This window comes from Clarias gariepinus, chromosome 1, assembly GCF_024256425.1.
Source record: "Clarias gariepinus isolate MV-2021 ecotype Netherlands chromosome 1, CGAR_prim_01v2, whole genome shotgun sequence".
In the NCBI taxonomy this organism is placed as follows: domain Eukaryota; kingdom Metazoa; phylum Chordata; class Actinopteri; order Siluriformes; family Clariidae; genus Clarias; species Clarias gariepinus.
In genome coordinates this window covers 38,655,525-38,676,703 of record NC_071100.1, presented here as the reverse complement: position 1 = coordinate 38,676,703, position 21,179 = coordinate 38,655,525, and the positions used below count along the sequence as shown (strand labels likewise).

The following is a 21,179-nucleotide window of genomic DNA, read 5'->3' as shown; positions in this document are numbered from 1 at the left end:
TACAGAAAATTCTGCAAATTTATGTACTGTACTGTATAATAGCTAAAATTAACATTTTCAGGTACATATAACTGGACAAAATGCTAGATGACAAACAGTTCTCCGACAACACCCCACATCTCTGCTCCCTGCAGTGGCTTCCTGAAGCTGCCCAAACCAAATTAAAACACTGATTGTTTGCCTACAAAGCTAAAAACGTCAGAGCAACTATTTACCTCAACATACTTTTTACACCTCGCACTGTATCACATTTCCTCCAATCCTCCAGCACTGCTCAACTGGTCCCAACATCTCTCAGGGACGGAGGAGGACATGTCTCTAGACTGTTTTCTATTCTGCCTCCTAGGTGGTAGAATGAACTTCTTCTAAATGTCTGTACAACCATGTCACAGGCAATCTTTAAGCAACAACTGTTTCTCAGATATGCAGGTTCACCCCCTCCACCACCACACAAAAAAAAAAATAATAATAAAAAAATGGGTTTCCCAAAAGTGTTTGACTGATGGGACTCCTATTTAGTAACCTAGTGAACCAATGTAAGGATATATATTTAATAATGAAAACTTCAAGCAGTAAGCAGTCCTTAGCAATATTTAACATTTTTTAATTAAGAAATTAATACATAGATGGCATATATATTATTTAGCAATAATAGATGTTTATGAGTATGTCAGAAATAACCAGCCTTTACACAACCATTCTAAACATATACAGTGCTTTTACTTTGTGAATGCTTATGGTAAGACCTTTAAACAGTACAAGTACTGGCATTACATCTACATAATGTTTTTCATAACAGCATCAGCACACTGCACATCCACAGAAGTCAGTGATGAATGTATATATCTCTGCTCCAATTGTCAGCACCATCATGTCTGTTGTTGCTTTTCTCCTTGTTCTTTTCTCTCTCTCGCTCCCGGGCCCGGTACTGGTATTGGTGTTCAAGGCTGTAATGTTCGGATGACTCCAAATGGTGCAATGGAAGCGTCTGTTCATTAGAGAGGTATAGGTGTCTCTGATGACTATGCTGCCTGTTGCGCTGATTGTGCTTCAGCTTGTAGTCTTGCCCATAGTCACTGTGAGGGTCCATGGTTTTGTGGTGATGGTGGTGGTGGTGATGGTGGTGGTGGTGATGGTTTTGGTCTTTATGGATTGTACTCTCGGTCGTATGCACCTCAGTTTGGTTTAATCCTTCCTTGTCTAGCAGCAGAAGATGGCTCTGAGGCTCTGAGTTTTTCCTTGCCACATTAATTATGTCCATATTCTGTGAGTGGTCAGGGTGCTGGTTGTGCTGTTCGGGTTGGTCTGTGCTGCTGCGGCGGTGATGGTGACGGTGGTGGTGTCGGTGGTGGTGGTGGCTATGCTGTGGTCTCTTCGGCTCACTCTTCAGGAGCCGGATCTGTTCAGCTGCCTTTTCCTCTCTTTCCTCTTCTTCTTTGTCATCCTCTTTTTGCTCCTCATTCAGATTCTCCACAGATCCTTTCCTCTTAGCAGTCACCATCCTTTTGTTTTTTGATTCATTCTAAGGTCAAAGGTTAGAATAATGAAGGTGAGTTAATACTTCAACATAAGACCTTCAACATAAAGGTGTTGGACTATTCATCAGATGATCCCAGGTTCAAATCCTTTATATACTGTACATATACTGTAGAGTCAGCCAAAAAAAGTATACATACCTTAGAAAAAGGAAAATAGTATGAGTATATAACATTAATAATAGTAATAAATAATTATTATAATAATTATATGTGGCTACAATATTAACATAACGGATAAATTTGGATCTTTCGTGTCTTAATTGAGAGCAAATACTCAAATAATTCTATGACAATAAAAGTGTCATTGTACTAGTGTAGTAGAAAAATTATTTTTGAGGTATTTATTGACTCTTTGAGTTAATAATCTTAAAAAAGGTCATTGGAGTCGGGTTTTAGCATACCTGGAGTATTGTTAAGAAAATGAGTTTGAAGGTGTGGAAGCTTTTTGAGTTTGCTCCACACAAGAAGAATACGCTAATGTGAGCAATGCCTCACCAAAAAGAGCTTTCAAAAGATCTAGAATCAAGAATTTTTGGTTTACATGATGCTGGATAGGGTTTCAAAGTGATTGTAAAGACTTCACTAGTGGAACGAGGAATGCTGGAGGATCGGAGGGAACGTGGTGCAGTGCGTGATGTGATTAGAGCAGAGAGGTAAGTGGGTGCTGGCCCATTTTTAGCCTTGTAGACGTGCATCAGGGTCTGGAATTTGATGCAGCTACAGGAAGCCAGTGTAGAGAGCAGAGAAGTGGGGTGGTGTTGGAGAATTTGGGAAGGTTGAAAACGAGACGTGCCGCTGCATCCTGGATCAGCTGCAGAGGACGAATGGTGGACAGAAGCAGACCTGCCAGGAGTGAGTTGCAGTAGTCCATTCCGGAAATAACAAGGGACTGAACAAGCACCTGAGTAGCCTGTGAAGAAAGAAATGGTCGTATTCTTCTGATGTTGTAAAGAAGAAATCGACAAGAGCAAGTACCTTATTTAGCGATGTGTGGGGGGAAATGACAGATGATTGTCCACAGACTCATCAATAAGGAAAAGAAACAACCATCTGAGTGAAAAGCCAAAGATTCAACGGCAACATTGGAACATCCGTGTTTATAGGTCTACATGTAAATAAAAAATTGAACAAGTACAGTGTTCAATTTGTGGCAGGACACCACAAAGGAAGCCAATGCTTACTAAAGAGAACATTGCTGCATGCCAGACGTTCGTGAAAAAGCACATTGACACTCCACAGCAGTATTGGAAAAATGTTTTATACTACTGTATGCATTTCATTCTGACATCTGACATACAAATATTCAACTTTCTGTGTTCAAGCTTTCTGAAGACACTTTATGCTATTTATGAAATAACATATCCTGTGTGCTTTGAAATGTGTTATTTTTCTTAATTTGGGTCAAAATGGTAAAATGTTGCACCATTGAAACTAATCTAATGTTGTTTAACAGAACATCTGACTAAAGACTAAGTCTACCTCCTAATACACTAAGTTTACAAACTCTCTATTATACTACATATACAACATAAGCCATATCACTCACCAGAGTTTCGCCTATCTCATATCTGTCTTCTTTCAATAGTTTTAGTGGGTGGAAAGAAACAGGGTTACAAATGGCAGCACACATGCTACAGTAGTAACATTGATCTTTGCAACCATTGTATCCAAACAAATAAATTAAATAAAAATGGAACAGAAAATTTGAAAGGACCCCTCACATTTTGCATGCATGAGTCTACCTTGGCAGGTGTGAGGCTGCTGGGGATTGTGCTCTCCGTGGGCTCCAGTGCAGACTTGGCTGTCTCCATCTCTGGTGGGTGAGTGGCTCTCCAGTAAGACTCCAGATATTCAGCTATGTGCTCACAGGCATCTGACAACTGGTTCTCATCTAAGATGACATCAAAGATCTCCTAAATGAAGGAGAAAAAGAATAAGAAATGGAAAATGTAATTGTAAACATTAAACCTCTTTTTAAAATAACAGTTAAGAACAGGGTTGGTCCTACAATGAAATGAGCATGAAGGCAAACTTACATTGGGACACTGGGCAAGTTTATCTGCGGCCACCATCTGAACATTGAGATGCTTGGTCTGGGACTTTCCCCTGGTCTTTATCAATCTCGTGAGAACCTAAAGGAAGAAATATTAGGAAATGGGACAAGGAAAATATAAATATTTTTGGATATATATTCTGCCTATTTTGTTGTTGTCTTTTACTGGATTTTTGTAATTGAAGTTTCCATAGCTCTTGTTAAATTTCCTCCAGTAGAACCATTTAAAGACGTGTGAGTAACGTTCACTAAGACATGTAACATAGCCACTGGATTTGAAATAATAATAATAATAATAATAATAATAATAATAATAATAATAATAATAATAAAACTCATATTGTATATACATTAGACCACATAGACACTATATAAATCTATCTGCTTAGCCACTTCTGAAGCAACAGTTAATCTTTTTCTCAAAACTGCCAATAGTCCACTCTCATTTATTCTGCCATGGTGAGTGTATTGGTTATACATTATGAGCTCATTCCCACATGATGAGTTTGGCAACTCATTAGTAAAAGCACAAACCAAGTCAATGCTCAATGCTAGGGTGACCAACATTAAGTTGGTTTGTGTTTTTACTAATGAGTTGCCAAACTCTCTTAATTTAACTACTGTAATTTGCAATGTTTGAGCTGAAACTTTCCATTCATTTGCCACCAGCACATCCTTGACTAAAGACTTAGCATGAATTACTTGGTTTCTTTCACTGTAGTATAATAAATTGCTAACTGTTAGCCCTGCTTGATACCACCAGCATTTATCCCTGGTTTGGTGTGAGGATTCCTTGTCACTCCCAGATCAGATTCTCCTATGTACTCTGAGGATGCCACATCTGCCATTGTCCGGCCAATGACAGGCCTATGGCTACATACTGCTAGCATACAGTAGCTGACTCAACTTTGATTGCTTGAATCTGTTTATAGTTTAGTCTGGATCTCTGGATAGTACAGTATGGTCCTTGTTCAGCCAGAGCCAAAAGCAGTAGTCAGCTACAGATACAGGTTATTATCATTATCTAGGCAAATCTCACTGACCCTGGAGGTAGTGCAATGGAACAGTAGGTACGTATATAACTGTAGTTCTATGAACTGACTTTCTTGTCATTCATAACCAACTATACTCGGTGATATAACATTGCATTTTATCACCAATACAGTGTGAAAAATCACATTACAGAGAACTACAGTTACAAACCTACAGCAACTAAAACTACTGTCACTGTGAACATAAACCTTGGGAGAGGAGATCTTGACATAGACGAGAATTGGAGCCAGGGACGTCTTGCTGAGTTGGAGTGGGTGGTTTATAGTGTCTGCATCCAGAACCACCAGTTGCAAGCTACGTGCAAGCTCAAAGATCCTCTCAATCTCCCCTTGGATCTGAGCTAGAGGCACACATAGGGATGCTTTATATTATACCAGCATATCCAATTTAATATGTGTTCATGCAAAGTTTTTAACACTTTATTCTAGCCATACCATGAAAATTATCAGGATTCATTATAAGAATAAAACATAAAACTTTAGTTTATTCATTAGAAGATTATACAAGGGGCATTCAAGTCAAACTGTGATAAAATTTCTAGTTAATGAAGACATAAAACCGATTGACATTTACACATCACTTCAAGCAGAGTACAGTGATAAGAGTCTTACCATTAAACATTTAAATGGTGCAAAAATTTTAAAGAAGGCCATAAGCCCTTTAAATTACAATCAATGATGTGGCTCAGAGCCCACTGCTGTTGTTCCCCTAAACACTTAATGAGTCTAAATCCTTATCCTTGAAAATTAACAGTTCACTTTCGGGCAATTCACTCAGTTCAACACATATCGTATAGGATACCACCTCCTCTCGTGTCCTGTACATATCACCTTGCTAGGAACATATTGTTCCATGGAGTTTGCTAGCTGTTGCATGTTAAGCCATTGTCGCTTGTTAGGATTTGGCTTAAAATTTGTTGAACTATTCTTTTAACAGCTGCAGTTGGTAAGTTGTCTACCTGTGGAGCACTGCTTTTGAGTGCTCTCTACCCCAGCAGGGTGATGGTCAATGCGGTAGTGGCACTGAGGCATCTGTGGCTCACACTCTCAGACATTCCACACAGAGACAGGCCATCTGCTTGGATGAACCGGTTTCTGCTGAGGGTCTGTTTAATCAGTCACTTGATGCCAAGATGGGAACAGGCTAAGGCATTTCATGACATCATTACGCAACAAGAGGTGAAGTCCAAACAGCCAAAGACCACGCCCAAGAGACCCATCCCAGGAAACAATCTAGGCTAATCCAGTTCAGTGGAAACAACAACCTCCCAGCGTTTCAGATGTAAAGCAAGCACCCTGATACTGGGATGGTACCTTGATGGTATTAAGTGATGGTACTAGTTAAATGCTGGAATGATTGCATTTGTTTAGCAGGGGATTATATAGAGAAATAAAGGTAGTTTTTACTCTCGTAAATGTGTTCAATTATTCTGCACAATCAGAATTCCCATTTTGACTTAAGCACTTCTCATAGATTCTATAATTTTCATAATTATTCTCCTTAAAACTGCTCACTAAAACAACTCATAATTTGATAACTATTTGATAATTATACAAACAGACATGTCATAATAATTAAAAAAAATAATAGGACAGAAAAACACAGTAACAAAACACACAATAATGTATAAATATACTCTTCACTTTTACTAAAATATTTAAGGCTATCATATTAAAACTAATCGTGAAAATGCCAAAATACAAAACAAACAAAGAAACAAGAAAACAAATATGAAAAGCCTTGATACTGTATATTTTAGATTGTAATAAATCCCCCCCAAAAAATTCATTTTTGCTTATTACTCGTTTTGCTCATTTTGTTCATTACTGTACTTCAGTTCATTTACTTCAACCACTTACATATGTAATGTTCTCTAGCATTTTTTTTTTACTTAGGTGATCATGTTAAATGCAATTATTGTTCAGAAGCAATACATACCAGCTGCATCTGTGGCAACATGTGAAACAGGGGGGACAGAAATGATTTAGATTTCCTTATAATGTTGGTACTTCACACCTTAAAATAAACTTGAAAAATAAACATGTTTCAGCTCTTCTTTAGTGAATAAAGTTTCTATGTAGTCCCAAAGCACAAAGACTGTAAACCCCTAACTTTGTGCACAAATGAGATACAACAAGAAAATTACAGAAATTACTAAAAAGTCATTAAATAAAATTAGTGTTTCTTTAACAGTTGTCAATGATATTCTAATATCTAGTTTAATCAGTACACAGGGTATAGACTGGTATCTTACCGAGGCTGGAACGTGTGTTGGAGCGATCCATTATAGCATGTTTACTGGGGTTGTTTAGAATTGAACGCTTTGCAAGAGCAATGTCAGCCATCACTCGAGTGATAGTTATTCTGTCAAAGTACAAAAGAGAGGGATTTCCTGCCATATAGAATGAATAAATAAACAGATGATAATAAAATAAATTTAAAAAACTGTTAAACACAAATTAATTCATTCTGTGAACAACATGACATCACAACCTACCTGCCTTCAAATCTGTGCTTTAAAAAATCAAAAAGGGCCTTCTGCATCATGTCTGTAACCTAAAAAGGACACAAAAGATTTGTTTGATTTGGATTTAATCACCACACTGTTAGATTCTGAGAGAGCAAACTGCAAAAAATAGATTGTACAGCAGAGGGTGTAGTAACCCCTGCAAATGTAATAATATAAATTGTTTAGGGCTTTCTTCAGTTTAAATATGCAATCATTTCAGCTGCAGTATATATTCAAAAGAAGTGAATCAGTGTGAGTGATCAGTTGTGAATGCATGAACACAATTTTTAAATGGATAATAAAAACAGCCCAAAACAGTCTAAAAACAGCCATAAATGTCATAGAAAATAAAAAAATTATATAACAGATATATAATAATAATAATATTATTATTATTATTATTATTATTATATATAATAGAGTTCCAGTTACCTCATAGCCTTTGAGTGAAGGCCCCATCAGTACAACAGGACGCATGGAAGGCACAACATCATATGCTGCCAGTTGTTCCCCCTACCAAAGTCATTTAAAAAGTGTGTTAGGTGTTATGATTTAAGCTCTATGTGCAGTTTTTTTAAGATAACAATTCATTGATTGTCAGGCAGTATAAAACTGATAGTACTGTAGATACAAGTAATGTACACAAAAACAAAAGTATGAGGAATTAAATGGAAAATAACTTAATTTTTAGTTAATTCTAGAAAATACATTACTTCATTTTGGTGGTGCAGTACCAAGCCACATACTTACTGATTTCTTCTTCACTTGCTGAACTGTAGCATAGATAACATAGATTTTATTATAAGTGCAATCGTGAAAAAATATTCCATAAACCATTAAATAACTTTAAAATTTTAATAATATGTGCAGTTACTGTAGTTAGTGGGTAATTAGAATGCTAATAAATAAAATTAGGCGACAAAAACACTGCAGGCATACAGCAGATGGACCTTGCTTACAAATATATCTAAGCTCACCTGTTGGTGGAGGAATGGCTTTCTTTGAGTTTATATCATCTTTGGCAGAGCTTGCTGCTTTGCTGAAGTGACAAGAAGGTAAAATCATTTGTGGAAACCATGTCTAAAAGTTTTAGACTGCTATGCATAAATGGTGCTAAGCATATATGGAAAAGATGCTTTGTGTGGAATAAGTGATATACTTGGCTAGAGCTTTGGCCGCTTTCCTGGCTTGCACCTCCCTCCGAATGAGAATAGTCTCCAGATTGACTGGGCTGGGGATGAAACCTACTTCTCCACCTTCTTTCACCAGCCGGCCAATCCACCAGTCATTATTGAATTTCTTGAAAACCGTAAGATGGACAAGCTGAGTAATTACAATAAAAGTTTTATGTTTTGAAAATGTGGTGATTAAGAGTTCAGTATTTAGTGCTCCCTCACCTCTTTAACATGCAGGAAATCTTTAGCCTCAAAGGCAACTCCATGCCCTGGGATAGGAATGTTGTCATCATCGGCAGGGGTGTAAGTGTAGTTTGTACGTACAGCAAATGCAACAGGTTTTGACTGCCACATGGAATAGACAAGACAATTGAAATTGTATTCAGTATTAGGATGTTTCATGAGCAAATTAGATATAAAAATGATTAAGAAATATAAATGCCTTTTATGGATTATGAAAACTGGCAGAGTTGGATAAAATTGAAATAATTCAATTGAATTCAATTGAGTTCAATTGTATTTGTATAGCACTTTGTATTTGTAAACAAAGAAAAAAATACAAAGTAAAAAAGTATAAATTGTTATAATCAGTTTGTCCCTAATAAGCATGCTGGGCAACGGTGGCAATAAAAAACTCCTCGAAAAATCATGAAGAAGAAACATTAAGAAGAACCAGAGTCAGTGAGGAGGATGTCCCCATTTGATTGATATGACCATAAATAAATAAATAATTTCTTTAAATAAATGTGATATAATTCCAATTTCAGTGATGGAACATATGTGATGGTTTAGCCTGTTCGTCTGGTCCCTGGCCTGGACTCTGGAATATCACTGATTAACAATGTCTGTTCTGAGACTCTGAACTACGCTGCAAGAAATGAGAGCACCACCTTTCTGAATGGGATGGATACAGTCTCACCCTAACAGACCAGCTGTATCCTCAAAAGTGCTCCAATTATCTCTAAAGCCCATATTGTTTTCAGAGCACCACCTGGACATGCGGTTCAGTGACCATAACCTGCTGTAAGCTGTGTCATCACATCGCATTGGAATGGGGCCAGTCATGTTATGGCATCAGAAATCACATTCGCTAATTTGCACATGCCAATAGTACAAACATCTAACCAATGAAGGCATTTAATCATTAGCTCCTACATGTATGGCTACCCAAGACTATTTGCTATGTCCATTAGCCTAGCTTCCAGGATACATTTAACCAGTGCAGCTAGTCTCCCTTAAGTAATATCATGCTTCAGTATAGTCTCCTATAACAAGAGATCTTTCAGGCTTTTCTGCATGTGCTTTACAAGAGAGAAAACCTGTTGGAAACACAAAGTAGAAATGGATGCTATAGAAGGCAAGACTTAGCTTTAGCTGTATCACCCTAATGATAAAGGAAGAATAACTAAACATCCTGCACTTTAAATACTGAACAAGATAAATGTTTACCAGGATAAGCTTTTAACATATCTTTATTGAGGTTTTGTTAATATTTCAAATGGACATGTCATGGATGGATTCTGCTTGCTGTCTTTATACAGGGAAACTAATGTGTTCTTTTTAAAAAAAAAAACAGAAGGGGGCAATGAAAGATGCAGTAAAATAAATTGAAAGTGCAATACTGTTGATATGGCATGAGGGGTTAAGCTGTTTTTTGTTTTTTAGTTATTAATATAGCAAGACATTTTTGGCATCTCACAAATGCATGTACATTTTCAATTATTGAGCCTAAATAAATTACAACCATTTTTATTTTTAGAAGTTAAATTGAAAAACAGAGAAGATCACAGAAAAGAAGCCAGGGTAAGGCCTGGGTAGGTCTGCAGAGAGCCCAGCCATTTCCTGAGTAGCTGCCCTAGAAATAGGGTCATTCAACACGACCCATGCTCTAATCGTGCCCATCAACTGCCAAAATTTTTGGGGTTTTAAAGGGACATTTTTTTTTTAAACAATTTCCACACACATTGTCAGCTGTTACAGGGGAGAATGTATCAAGGGTGAAAATGTGAAGCATGAGATCTAATAACTTTTCACTTTTTTCAATGGCATTTTAGGCCAGATGTGGGTTACATTTTTCTCTTATTTTCTTTTAAGTGATTAGGGATAGTTTAGCTCATTGTTAGTCCCTAACTGGATATCAAAGTAAGACACTGAACCATCTTATGGCCTACTTTTACTGGTGAAGCATTGGCAGTAAAATTGACATCTGACATCAAGTCACACCACTAACACCAAAAAAGCTATTGTATGACCACAATAATATAACTGCTTTTAATGTTTAGTAAAAGTTCTAGTAGTACCCTTGATAAATCTCTCAATACCTGTATGTATTTTTGAGCTCTCCCAAATATCTACAAAAGTGATTTTGGCAGATCAAGGTCTCACTTTCGTGTTTGTAATACACACAGTGCAAACTGTTCTAATTATTGGGCACTTGCAAAGTGTTTTTACTATCCCCAGAAGAATAGACTGTTTGAGTGATTTAATTAGCACTTTAAAAATATAATATTCTGTAAACTGGGTTCATTAGCCAGAACCTGTTAGGCAGAACCTCTGCAATAGATAGAGATCCCACATGGCCTGTGTTTCCTTCATTCAGATTACTACATGATTGGACATAAAAGAATCTGCTAATTACATTTAGAATAAATATAGACACAATGAGACCTTACATAGATAACATAACCGAAGGAAGTCAATCAATTAACTGAGTACATATAATCGCTTTTTCATTTCATGCTAGATAATGTGATTTTATTGAAAAGAAGATAAATTGGGGGAAACCAACTAGCACTTTGCTATAATGGAAAAATAAAATGGACTACTCAAAGATTAGACATACAGTACACTAACCAGCCACAGCACTAAGATCAACGCCAGGTAATTGAATAACAGTGATTATTAAATATATACCAGTAAACTGGTACCAGGTTGATCATTTTTACATTTTTCTGATTTTAGTAGAACACGTTAGTTTTTTCATCTAAAAACAACAAGCAGAATCCATCCATGCCAGATCTGCCTGGTGAAACTACTAGCAACTACCTTAGCAGACTAAGGTACATTAAACGCTCATCATGGCCAACATTGAGCTTGTATAGTGTTTTAAGTGCAGCATGTTTACTCAAACTTCCTGTGTAATTAGTAATAAATGTATTTTTGATGTTTACTTTGTATTAGTTAACATTTTAATGGAGAGGATCGTAGCATTAGAGGAGTGAATCCAGACTTTAAATAGTATTAATGAGTGCAAGAGCAGCATTAATTCCAAAGGGGGGAATCTGGGTGCCTTTTGCGAAGTTAGCCATCAACCAACTCCTTCATTAGAGCCCTCACAGTAGGGGAAGTGGGTGATTCTGCAGCATATTTGCACAGCCAAAGCCCATACTATGGGTAGCCCACCAGGGGACCCCTCATCTGCACTTCACATGGAAGCAGATGAAGAGGCTAACCCGATCGTCTGACGGGTTCCACCAAACTGAGACTGTGACTGTTTGCTGAGCAATCCTAGTAATCTTATCGATATAAAATTAGACCACACTGATACACATCCAGAACTTCTGATCTCAATGCTAGGACTGTTAAATATTAGATCTCCCACATATAAACCACTTATTGTTAATAAAAGTATCACTCATCAGGAGTTTGATATACTGTGTTTAACAGAAACATGGATTAAACTGAACGAGTATGTAGCATTAAATTAACCCAGTCGTCACTAAGACATTTACATAGATCAGCCTCAGCTAACTGGTAAGAGAAGGAGACATCATTTATAATGATAATCTGACAATTATACAAAGACATAGACACATTAAATGCATTTAAAGTTCTCTATACTAACATTAAAAAAAGCTACAAAAGTCTGTCCAGTTAATTCTGCTAATTATTTTTTACAGAACCCCAGGTTTTCTGACCTGGTCATTACTGTAGACAAAGCATTAACTGTTGGAAACTTTAATATTCATTTGAAAAATCCAGAAGACAGCATTTATGTCCATTCTGGACTCTGTAGGAGTACATGAGTGCATAGATGGAGACACTCATAATGCAGGTTACACTCTATATAAAATATAGAAAATATAGTGACACTTTCACAGGCTCAAGTTATCTCATTTCATTTAAAATGTGTCTTATTGTTGCGCTACCACATTAAATATACATTTACATCAACTCCTCCACAGAGGTTTATCAGTAACCTCCCATCATCCATAATAAGATCACTGAATGTTTAGAGTCACCATTCCATTATAGTCTAGATAATGTAGCTGCAGTTAATTAATTAGAGAGAAAAAAAACTTGCTTCCTGGTATAACGATCACACATGCACCTGGAAACAAACACGAAAATGGCATCTACTGTAAATTGGTAGTATATCAAATAGCATGGAAGAAGAGCATGTTGAACTACAGTATAAAAAAGCTTAGTGCTGCTAGATAAACGATAAAGTCCTTGCAACTTCTAGCCAGTTAGGACACCTCTGTGGCTTATTGGAGATATTGCTGGAAGTTATGCTGGAGTTGAAAATATCATAAAAAAAAAAAAATCCTATTTTAAAAAATATTGATAAATTGCTCTTACTCCTACTCTTAAAAGTTGGACTTTTGTCACAGACATTTGGACTGTGTCACTCTCAGAATCCTGGGATGCTTAGTAAATACGAGCCCAGGAGTCTGAATTCCCCCGATCTCAATCCAACTGAACATTCATGAAGTGTGCCAGACAAGCAAGTTTGATCCGAAGATAAAAGTGTTGCGTGTTTGTGGAACTTGTTCACAAACCGCTACATACATGAAATTGTTTTGGTCTCTCTGTGCTCATCCCTGTCCTATCATTGGTCTGCAATTTACTGTGTGCATCTGTTTCCACGTCAGTGCTTTAGGTATTTATTCTCTTATATTCTTTTATCTCAATTGCTCTATTATAGTGGGTGTTATTTATTTGTATGTCTTACTTTTTAAACTTTGCATAAAAAAAAGTATCCACAGGACAATGCATAAATAGTATCAGACCAGTACCATACACTTCATGTAGCCTCAACTGCAAGCAATGTAGAGTACCTTGGCCTTCTCCAGCTGGACCTGAGCATTCTTTTCTTTCTCCTCAGTGGCCCCTGAGTCCTGACGGTCCGCCGAACCCTGACAGAAAGAAGCAAAACAGATATACATAAAATCTTTCTATAAACACAATTTAAAACATGGATGCTAATTGCCTTTAAAGGCCATGGATACTAATTATTTATTTATTATGTTCAGGTCAGGCACACTTGGCATAAAATGCAAAATTACACCATGAATATTTAATTAAAATATATATAAAAACAGGCCTTTATGAATAAAAAGTAATTATAATACATATTCTACCAAAGTAAAGTGTCACTATTAAAACAAGTTATAAGGTAAAACAGTTGGAAATGGTGTGTTCTGCAATGTCAAGTTCCTTCTTCTAAACTCCCCCAAGAACATGCTGTGCAATATTCATAATAACATGACTGGATTTCACTTGTATTTCAGGTTAAAGTTTTACAGGTGAAGAGAACCACAACTGGCTTAACACGTTTTAAGATGTCTTTGTCACTTGCAGCGTCAATTTGCCATTGTCTCAATACAATATCATTTTATTTAAAAAAAAAAACCCTACAATTGATTTTTACTGGTTACATAACATGTATGAGGTTACTGTTACCAATATCAAGCGTATATATACATCCAGAGGGATTAACCGTGACTATGGATATATCAACCATAGTCCTAATGTCTTCTTTCTACTTTATCTTGTATTCTTTACTTATACGTGCTAACATTTTAGCATGCAGCATTTAAATCAGTTATTGTCTTTTATTTATGATGACAGTATATTTAGCTAATCTAATTTGTAGATCATTTGGTGGATATTTTATTGACTATCTACTGTATTTTAATTATATAATGAAGTGAAGCATCAATAACTGTCATTTCATAAATTAATTATGGACAGAAGTTATGGATGCAATCATTTCATAAATATATTGCTGTCAGTTAGTGAAGCAGTTTATTTCATTAGTGTGGATTTTTATTCTTTTATATTTTAATTGATTGTGAAATTAACACATTACACAGAAACTAATAACACCATTTACCAGCAAACTATATTTGCTGTCCCCTCAAAATATGTCTCATGTATCCTTTCATATTGTGAAACTTTGAATTATTTAAAGTATTATATGACGTACTGTATAGGAGTATATGGATTCCTGACTATCACTCCCAAAGGTGCTTGTTTGCTCCCCACAAAACACACATACAGCACATGCACTTGCAATAGGGATTCACCACTTCCAGATATTGTGCACTGGGGCATTTTTGCTCAGCGATCCAGCATAAATTTATCACTGGGAAGAATGTCAAGTGTCTGGTAAAATAGGTGTATGCAAGTGCAGTTTATTAAAGAAAACCCACATGAAACAATCAAAATGGGTACAAGAACCCTAAACATGAGCTATAAGCATGTCGCAAGAACTATTTACATAGTTTATCCTGTAAACTATTTACTATTTACAGGATAGGCAACAACAGCTTCCATATGACAAAAGTCAAGTGAGAAACCACATAGGAGACTAGATTTAAGTAGAGTTACTACTATCTAAGAACAAAAAATGTAAAAAAAAACAAAAAAAAAAAAACTAAATAAATAAAAATAGAGATCATGTGATTTGCACATCATTGCTGGCCATTTTGTGGCTAAATTCAATGCTGACATAATATCAGGGAAAAACTTAGCATGAAGCAATGCAGATCCCCAGCCTACTGACATTATATATAGGCTAGTATAAACTGTAATCTGAACTACATCATGTATTAATTTGGTCACAGTGGCCTGCTGAGAAAGCAATTTTGCCTCTAATAAATAAATAAATAAATAGATGCCTGTTGTGTTATTTACTATGATAAAATGTAAAGGATTTAGTATAGTTAGCAACTATTATTTTCTAAATTTTGCTCTTGGTGCTGACCGTTCATTCATTTACATTCAGTTACTGTTACCTCTTGTTCATGGACTTGGTGGCCCCGGAGCCCTCTGTAAGTGTCATGAGCAGTAATACACCCTGAGTACATCACTAGTCCAGCGCAAAGCTCCATACAAATACATAGACACTCATTTAATCCTAGGAGCAATTTTTAAATCAGCTATTTGCCTGTTTTTGAAGGAAATCCAACGGAAATCTTAACAGTCACAGGAAGAACATGCAAAGAAATTCTAAAAGTAACGAGGGCCAAATATCAATCCAAGGAATCGTTAGCAAACATATCTGGTCATGATGGTTTTACATTTATGAGTTTTACTTTATTGCCAAGTAGTTATTAAATGATAACTAAATAATGTAATATATTATACTTGCTTGTCTTAATTTATTTACTGTAAATTAACTATATAGGAACATATGATCATATAGAAAAGCCATAGGAGGGCTGTTTTGTTAGCTCAGGAAAAATAGGTGTTTTTTTTGTGTGTGTGTGTTTTTTTGTTTGTTATGGCTTGTTTTCCATAGGCATCTGGTCGCCCAGCATCACACCTACCTTCTCAATGTCATGCCAAAGCACAGTACAAAGCTGTGCTTAGTTATTAGGCAACACTCTAAAGTGCTCAGACCTTCTAAATGGCTGAGTTACTTATTCTGTTACTTGCAGTGGTACATAGCACAGAGGTTTAATACAAACCTGAGAACAACATTAGCACATTGATTAAGATTAATGTTTTAATCTTAAGTGTTAGCAGTTATAAGTGTTGGGGTACTTTATTCATGCTTATACAGGTATGTTGGTCACTCCCCCTATATTATCAAGGCACATGCTGATTTAGTGATGTCCACAAAACCTAAATGCAGCTCTGATTGTCGGTACAGTACCACTATTGTTTTGTTCTAATTGAATAAAAGCTTAAATTTAGAAGCTTACAAATAGTTTTAAAATTAACTTGTTTTTTCTAAGAATTATTTATGATTATTTTTCATGCTTCTGTAAAGCTAGTTAGAATTTTTGAAGCAAGGAGTATTGCAAACTGATGAAGAACATTTTGTGCATGTTTTTTGTTTGAGTCACCAAAATATTAAGAAAAAATGTTTTTTTATTATATAAAAATTGCCTTGGCAGCTGTGCCCCATTGGGATATGACCCTACAAGACTTCTGTGAATGTACTGTGGTGACTGGCACCAGGACATTGCAGTGGATCCTCTGCTGCGGGTTGCAGGGTGGGGCCTCCATTGTTCAGACCTATTTGTCCGGAACATACTATGCATGCTTAGTCAGATTGGGATTTGAGAGTTCAGAGACCGGGTTAGGGCCCTTAGGCTCTTTCCCCGCTAGGCTAGGCCCTTTCTGGTTGGATGTTCTGGTCCCTTTCTATGGTGGTCAGAATTGATGTTTTCTGTGGGATCAGACCAGACAGGCTAGCCTACGCTCCACATCACAGGCATAAATGAGGCTTCAGTGCCAATGATCCTGTCATCACTTTACTGTATAATTGATAATCAATGTTAATGTGTTAACGTTTTGTCATATTAAGGTTAAGCTATTTCTGTAAGTGTAAATTTTGTGTGATTTTGCAAAATGCTATAACTCCACCTTCTACAGTTTGTCATAATGTATACAGTAAATCAGCCTGCAGTTGTGTTTGTAGTGATGTAATGTGTGAGTTTAAAAACTATAGAAAACATACTGTATGCTTTGATTGTGACTTTATAGTCAGGCAAGCAGCAATTAGTATCAGCAAATTAGATCAAAGGAAAAATGTTTTTTTTTTTTAAGTTTTTTTTTTTTTTACAATAATACTTAAAGTTTTTAAACATTTTAAACACGTCATCAACCTCCATCTCTACAAGTTACATTTCTGCCCCTATTATATTATATGTTAGTTCATGCATGAAATGTCAGTTCATGACATAATAGTGAGATCAAAACCTATTATTGTGAATCAGCAAAAGGCGTGTGCATCTCATGTGTCTTTTACACTAATTGTCAACACTATTGTTAGTTATGCTGTCATAACCAGAGGTGAAAGGTGACTGAGCACATTTACTTCCCTACTGTACTTCAGTACATAATTCTCATATCTGTACTTTACTTGAGTATTTCTACTAGAGGAGACTTTCTACTTTTACTTTCTTCAATAGTAGAGAAAGTATTTGTACTTAAGTACCTTTCTGAATTGCATTGCCTTCCCTAAACTCATTGGTGTATAGTATTTGAAGCAGGAATTTCACCTTCTGCTGAATACTGTGTGACTTGCCTTTCCTTCAAGACATGTCTAATAAAGCCACAGGTGTTTAAAATAAGAAGCGGAGCATTCAAGGACAAAAACACAATTTTATAATCATGAAGCAAAGAGAGAGAGAGGGGGAGGGAAAGAGAGAGAGAGAGAAATATTTTTGAGTATGAAAAAGAATACTGTGAGTACTTCTGTAGTTTTATCCACGTACTATAAATGGGGGGCTTTTACTTATACTTGAGTAATAATTGCCCCAGGGAATCTCGACTTTTTCTTAAATGCAGGACTTGTGTAGGTTTTAAATTAATTAACAAATAAAGCCAAATAACATCTGTACTAGAACTAATTCATCAAGTCAATTTGCCTCAGGTCAGTGTAACTGTGCAGCATGTTTAGTATTCATACCACTTGAGCTTTTTAACCACAACCACAAGCATGAAATGTATTTTATTGGGATTTTATAAAATAAACCAACACAAACTGGCGCATAATTGTGAAGTGGAAGAAAAAAGATTTTCCAAATTCTTCGCTCACTCTCACTCATTGCCTTTACCACTTAATCCTGTATACTGCGTTGCGGGGGGCCTGGAGCCTATCCTAGAAGAATATCCCAGGAGATACTGTACGCCCTGGGCAGGGTGCCAATCCACTGCAGAGCACACATACACACTCATTCACACTCCATGGGCAATTTAGGAACACCAATTAGCCTAATCTGCATGTCTTTGGACTGTGGGAGGAAACCGGAGTACCCAGAGGAAACCCACCAAGCACAGGGAAAAAATTCAAACTTCATGCATTGAGAGGCAGGAATTGAAATTTGCTGGGAATTGACCCCAGTTCCTGGAGGTACAAGGCGACAGTGCTAAACCACTAAGCCACCATACCGCCTCTGGTTTTCATGAAGCCCTCAGAAGTTTGTTAGTGAACATTAGTGAACATCAGCATCACAAAGCCCAAAAAAACACACCAGACAGGTGTGTTTTAAATTTTAAAAATCAACCTTAAGATTGCATTACATTTTCCTAGGATAGGATTAGTATTTACCACAACCATGACCGTTATCATATGGTTACTACAGAAGAAGGATGGATCATGGTGCAACAGAAACACGAGACTGAATGAGCTACAATGTCAGAAAGGTCCCCTATCTCTGCAATACTGGTGTCGGTTATGATTGCTTCCCTGTAAGGAGATTAACATCACATAGGTCAGTCTGGGATTTAGAGAGACAGAGGGAGGGACATATGCAAAATCCTCTTGGTCAAGCAGCCTTACAAGCCCTGCTGCAAATAGAGGTACATTTACCTTTTCCATGAGAAAATAAAATGCATCAATTGATGGCCGAGTAAGCATGCTCTTTTGTACTGTATGAATTAACAGTTTGTATGTAATTGCAAACTTTTATTACAGCACAACCAATTTTTATTCAGTGACTATAAAATGCAGATTATAGTTACAACTGTAAAGATACTTTATATTGTATACTGTACACTATATACTATATACTTTCCCCAAGCCATCTGTTTCCTCAACAAAAGTGGCTGGACTGATAAACACACACACACACACACACACACAACCACTCAATCACCTCAAAACATTAGGACTGAACTGATAAACACGCGTAAACACACCGATCAACAACCATCTAACAATAGTTCGTGCCAACCTGCAATTGCTCTTTTGCAGAATAATTTATTATTTGTTATCTGCACAAAACTCTTTTCTATCGCCGCTACTTACAAGATATGTTTAGTGTTTCTCCCTTCCCACTACCTCAACTCATTACCTTCATCACCACAGTATTGAGATTTGAAATGTGTCGTGTTGTCACACTGTCACTCATGTTTCTGTTTCTGTTCATTTATAACGTTGATCTGTTCCGTCTCAGCTATTCAGCTAATTAGCTTTTGTAGTTAACGAGGTGCTAATTTATGTTGTTTATTTATGTTGTATGTACAGTAACACCTTAGTCCTGGAGGAACGTTGATTAGATTTCATTTTTGCGTATAATAATCATGTCCACACTTTTTAAAGGCATTTTCTTTTATCTAGCTTAAACAACGTTGGGTTGCAAAATATTGTTTTTGAAGTTAAGTGAATAGGAGGCCCATTTGCACAGCAGTTAGCGCTGCTCTCTCTCAGTTCTGTTGTCGCTGGCTAAATCATCAGCTGGGGTTACTGTTACTGTCTGTGTGGAGTTTCTCTTTCGCTTATGTTCTCTGGTTTTACTTCCTCCACCGACAAAAACATCTGACTGTACAAAATTGCCCCAGATGTGTCAATGTGGCTGTGCATTGAGTCCTAAACACTTCCGGTGTATTCATAGCTCTAGTTCTGCTCAGGGTTCCTGGGCTGTGGATCGGATCCACCACAAGCCTAACCAGGATAACATGGTTACTGAAGAATGGTATTGTGGAGACCTAAAAATAGCATATTCATTTGTAATGGATTTGCAATATCAATAGACAATAGACAAAAAACAGTCTCTGTCTCATAATATGCCTAGAAAGCAGTTTAGATGAGACATGGAGATGGATTATGGCTAAATGCAACAGATGGCTCTCTCCTCAGATGGCACTTTCAAATATAGCCTACCTCATCACACACACACACACACACACACACACACACACACACACACACACACATACACATACTTAATGGAGACTAATCTTACCTTTTTCTTGGGTGGCATACCGACTACACTTGTTCGCTGCTTGTCCCTCCACGACTAATACACAAGAGAACTGTTTACAATTTCATCCAAGAAAGTACATGAGATCCTTTTTAATCCACCCCTATCTAGAACAGATGACCAAATTATTTAGATGTCCATGCTAAAGCAAGGCTTGTTCCTGTGTTTAGTGATCATTGTTTCCTCTTGCTGAATTCAAAAAACAAGAATTAAAAAAAAAAGAAGCGTCTGTCACATACTCTCATCTCATACTCTGCCAGTGTGTGGGCATGTGTGTGTGTCCATGTGTGCATGTGTGTGTGTGCTCGCAGGGTGGGGGGGACTCAGCGGATTTCAGGGCTTATTTCTCTAGTGTGGCATCTGTTGCTTTCTCCCTGCATCCTTGTATGACCTGAACTGCAACAATCGAGACTAAACCTGATTTAAAGCAAATAAACAGCCAGAAAAATTGTCTGTTATTATTATTATTATTATTATTATTATTATTAGCAAAAATGGTAATAAAACTGTTAACTGTAACATAAAAAAATAACACAACATAAAAAAAACACTTTTCCAAAAACACAAGACACACAGGTACACTATCATTTACTGTTGTTTAAGCTTGAATAGTAAAATCATTTGAAGTGAGATGGTTTTGTTACAGTACTGAAAGATCCACATTCATAGCAAAAAAAAAGGGGGCTGAGGACCTACAGCTGGAGCGCACTGAAACCCCAACATTCAGAAAAGTCTCTCACAATTCAATTTAATTCTTAGAATATTAAAATATACAAAAGGAATTAAAAAAAAAAGACTAAAAAGATTCCTTCTTTTAAATTTATTAATCACAAACAATAAAAAACAGTGTGCTTTTTTTATTTGTATAAATGCTTCTTTTTTTTTTACATGCATTGTAATGCACCT

The 21,179-nt window shown here is 36.5% G+C and overlaps 1 protein-coding gene across 1 annotated transcript; it reads right to left on the bottom strand.

The window, feature by feature from the left end:
* Positions 1-675: 675 nt before the first annotated feature.
* On the bottom strand, positions 676-20,455 carry cacnb2b (calcium channel, voltage-dependent, beta 2b). The gene is made up of 14 exons (XM_053496806.1): positions 20,256-20,455; positions 13,389-13,466; positions 8,551-8,673; positions 8,313-8,452; positions 8,131-8,192; positions 7,904-7,926; positions 7,586-7,666; positions 7,142-7,200; positions 6,899-7,008; positions 6,583-6,591; positions 4,833-4,984; positions 3,575-3,670; positions 3,281-3,451; positions 676-1,522 (listed from the first exon to the last, which is right to left on the bottom strand). Exons 1-14 carry the CDS (start codon positions 20,271-20,273, stop codon positions 827-829), a joined length of 1,818 nt encoding a protein of 605 aa, XP_053352781.1. The 5' UTR covers positions 20,274-20,455; the 3' UTR covers positions 676-826.
* Positions 20,456-21,179: the final 724 nt, after the last annotated feature.

Excerpts from the sequence above, each read along its gene's own strand:
- cacnb2b (XM_053496806.1), bottom strand. Across the intron at positions 8,674-13,388 it reads TCCAGCTGGAGAAGGCCAAG|TCAAAACCTGTTGCATTTGC; the intron begins GTACTCTACATT and ends TCCATGTGGCAG. Across the intron at positions 1,523-3,280 it reads GCAGCCTCACACCTGCCAAG|AATGAATCAAAAAACAAAAG; the intron begins GTAGACTCATGC and ends CTTTGACCTTAG.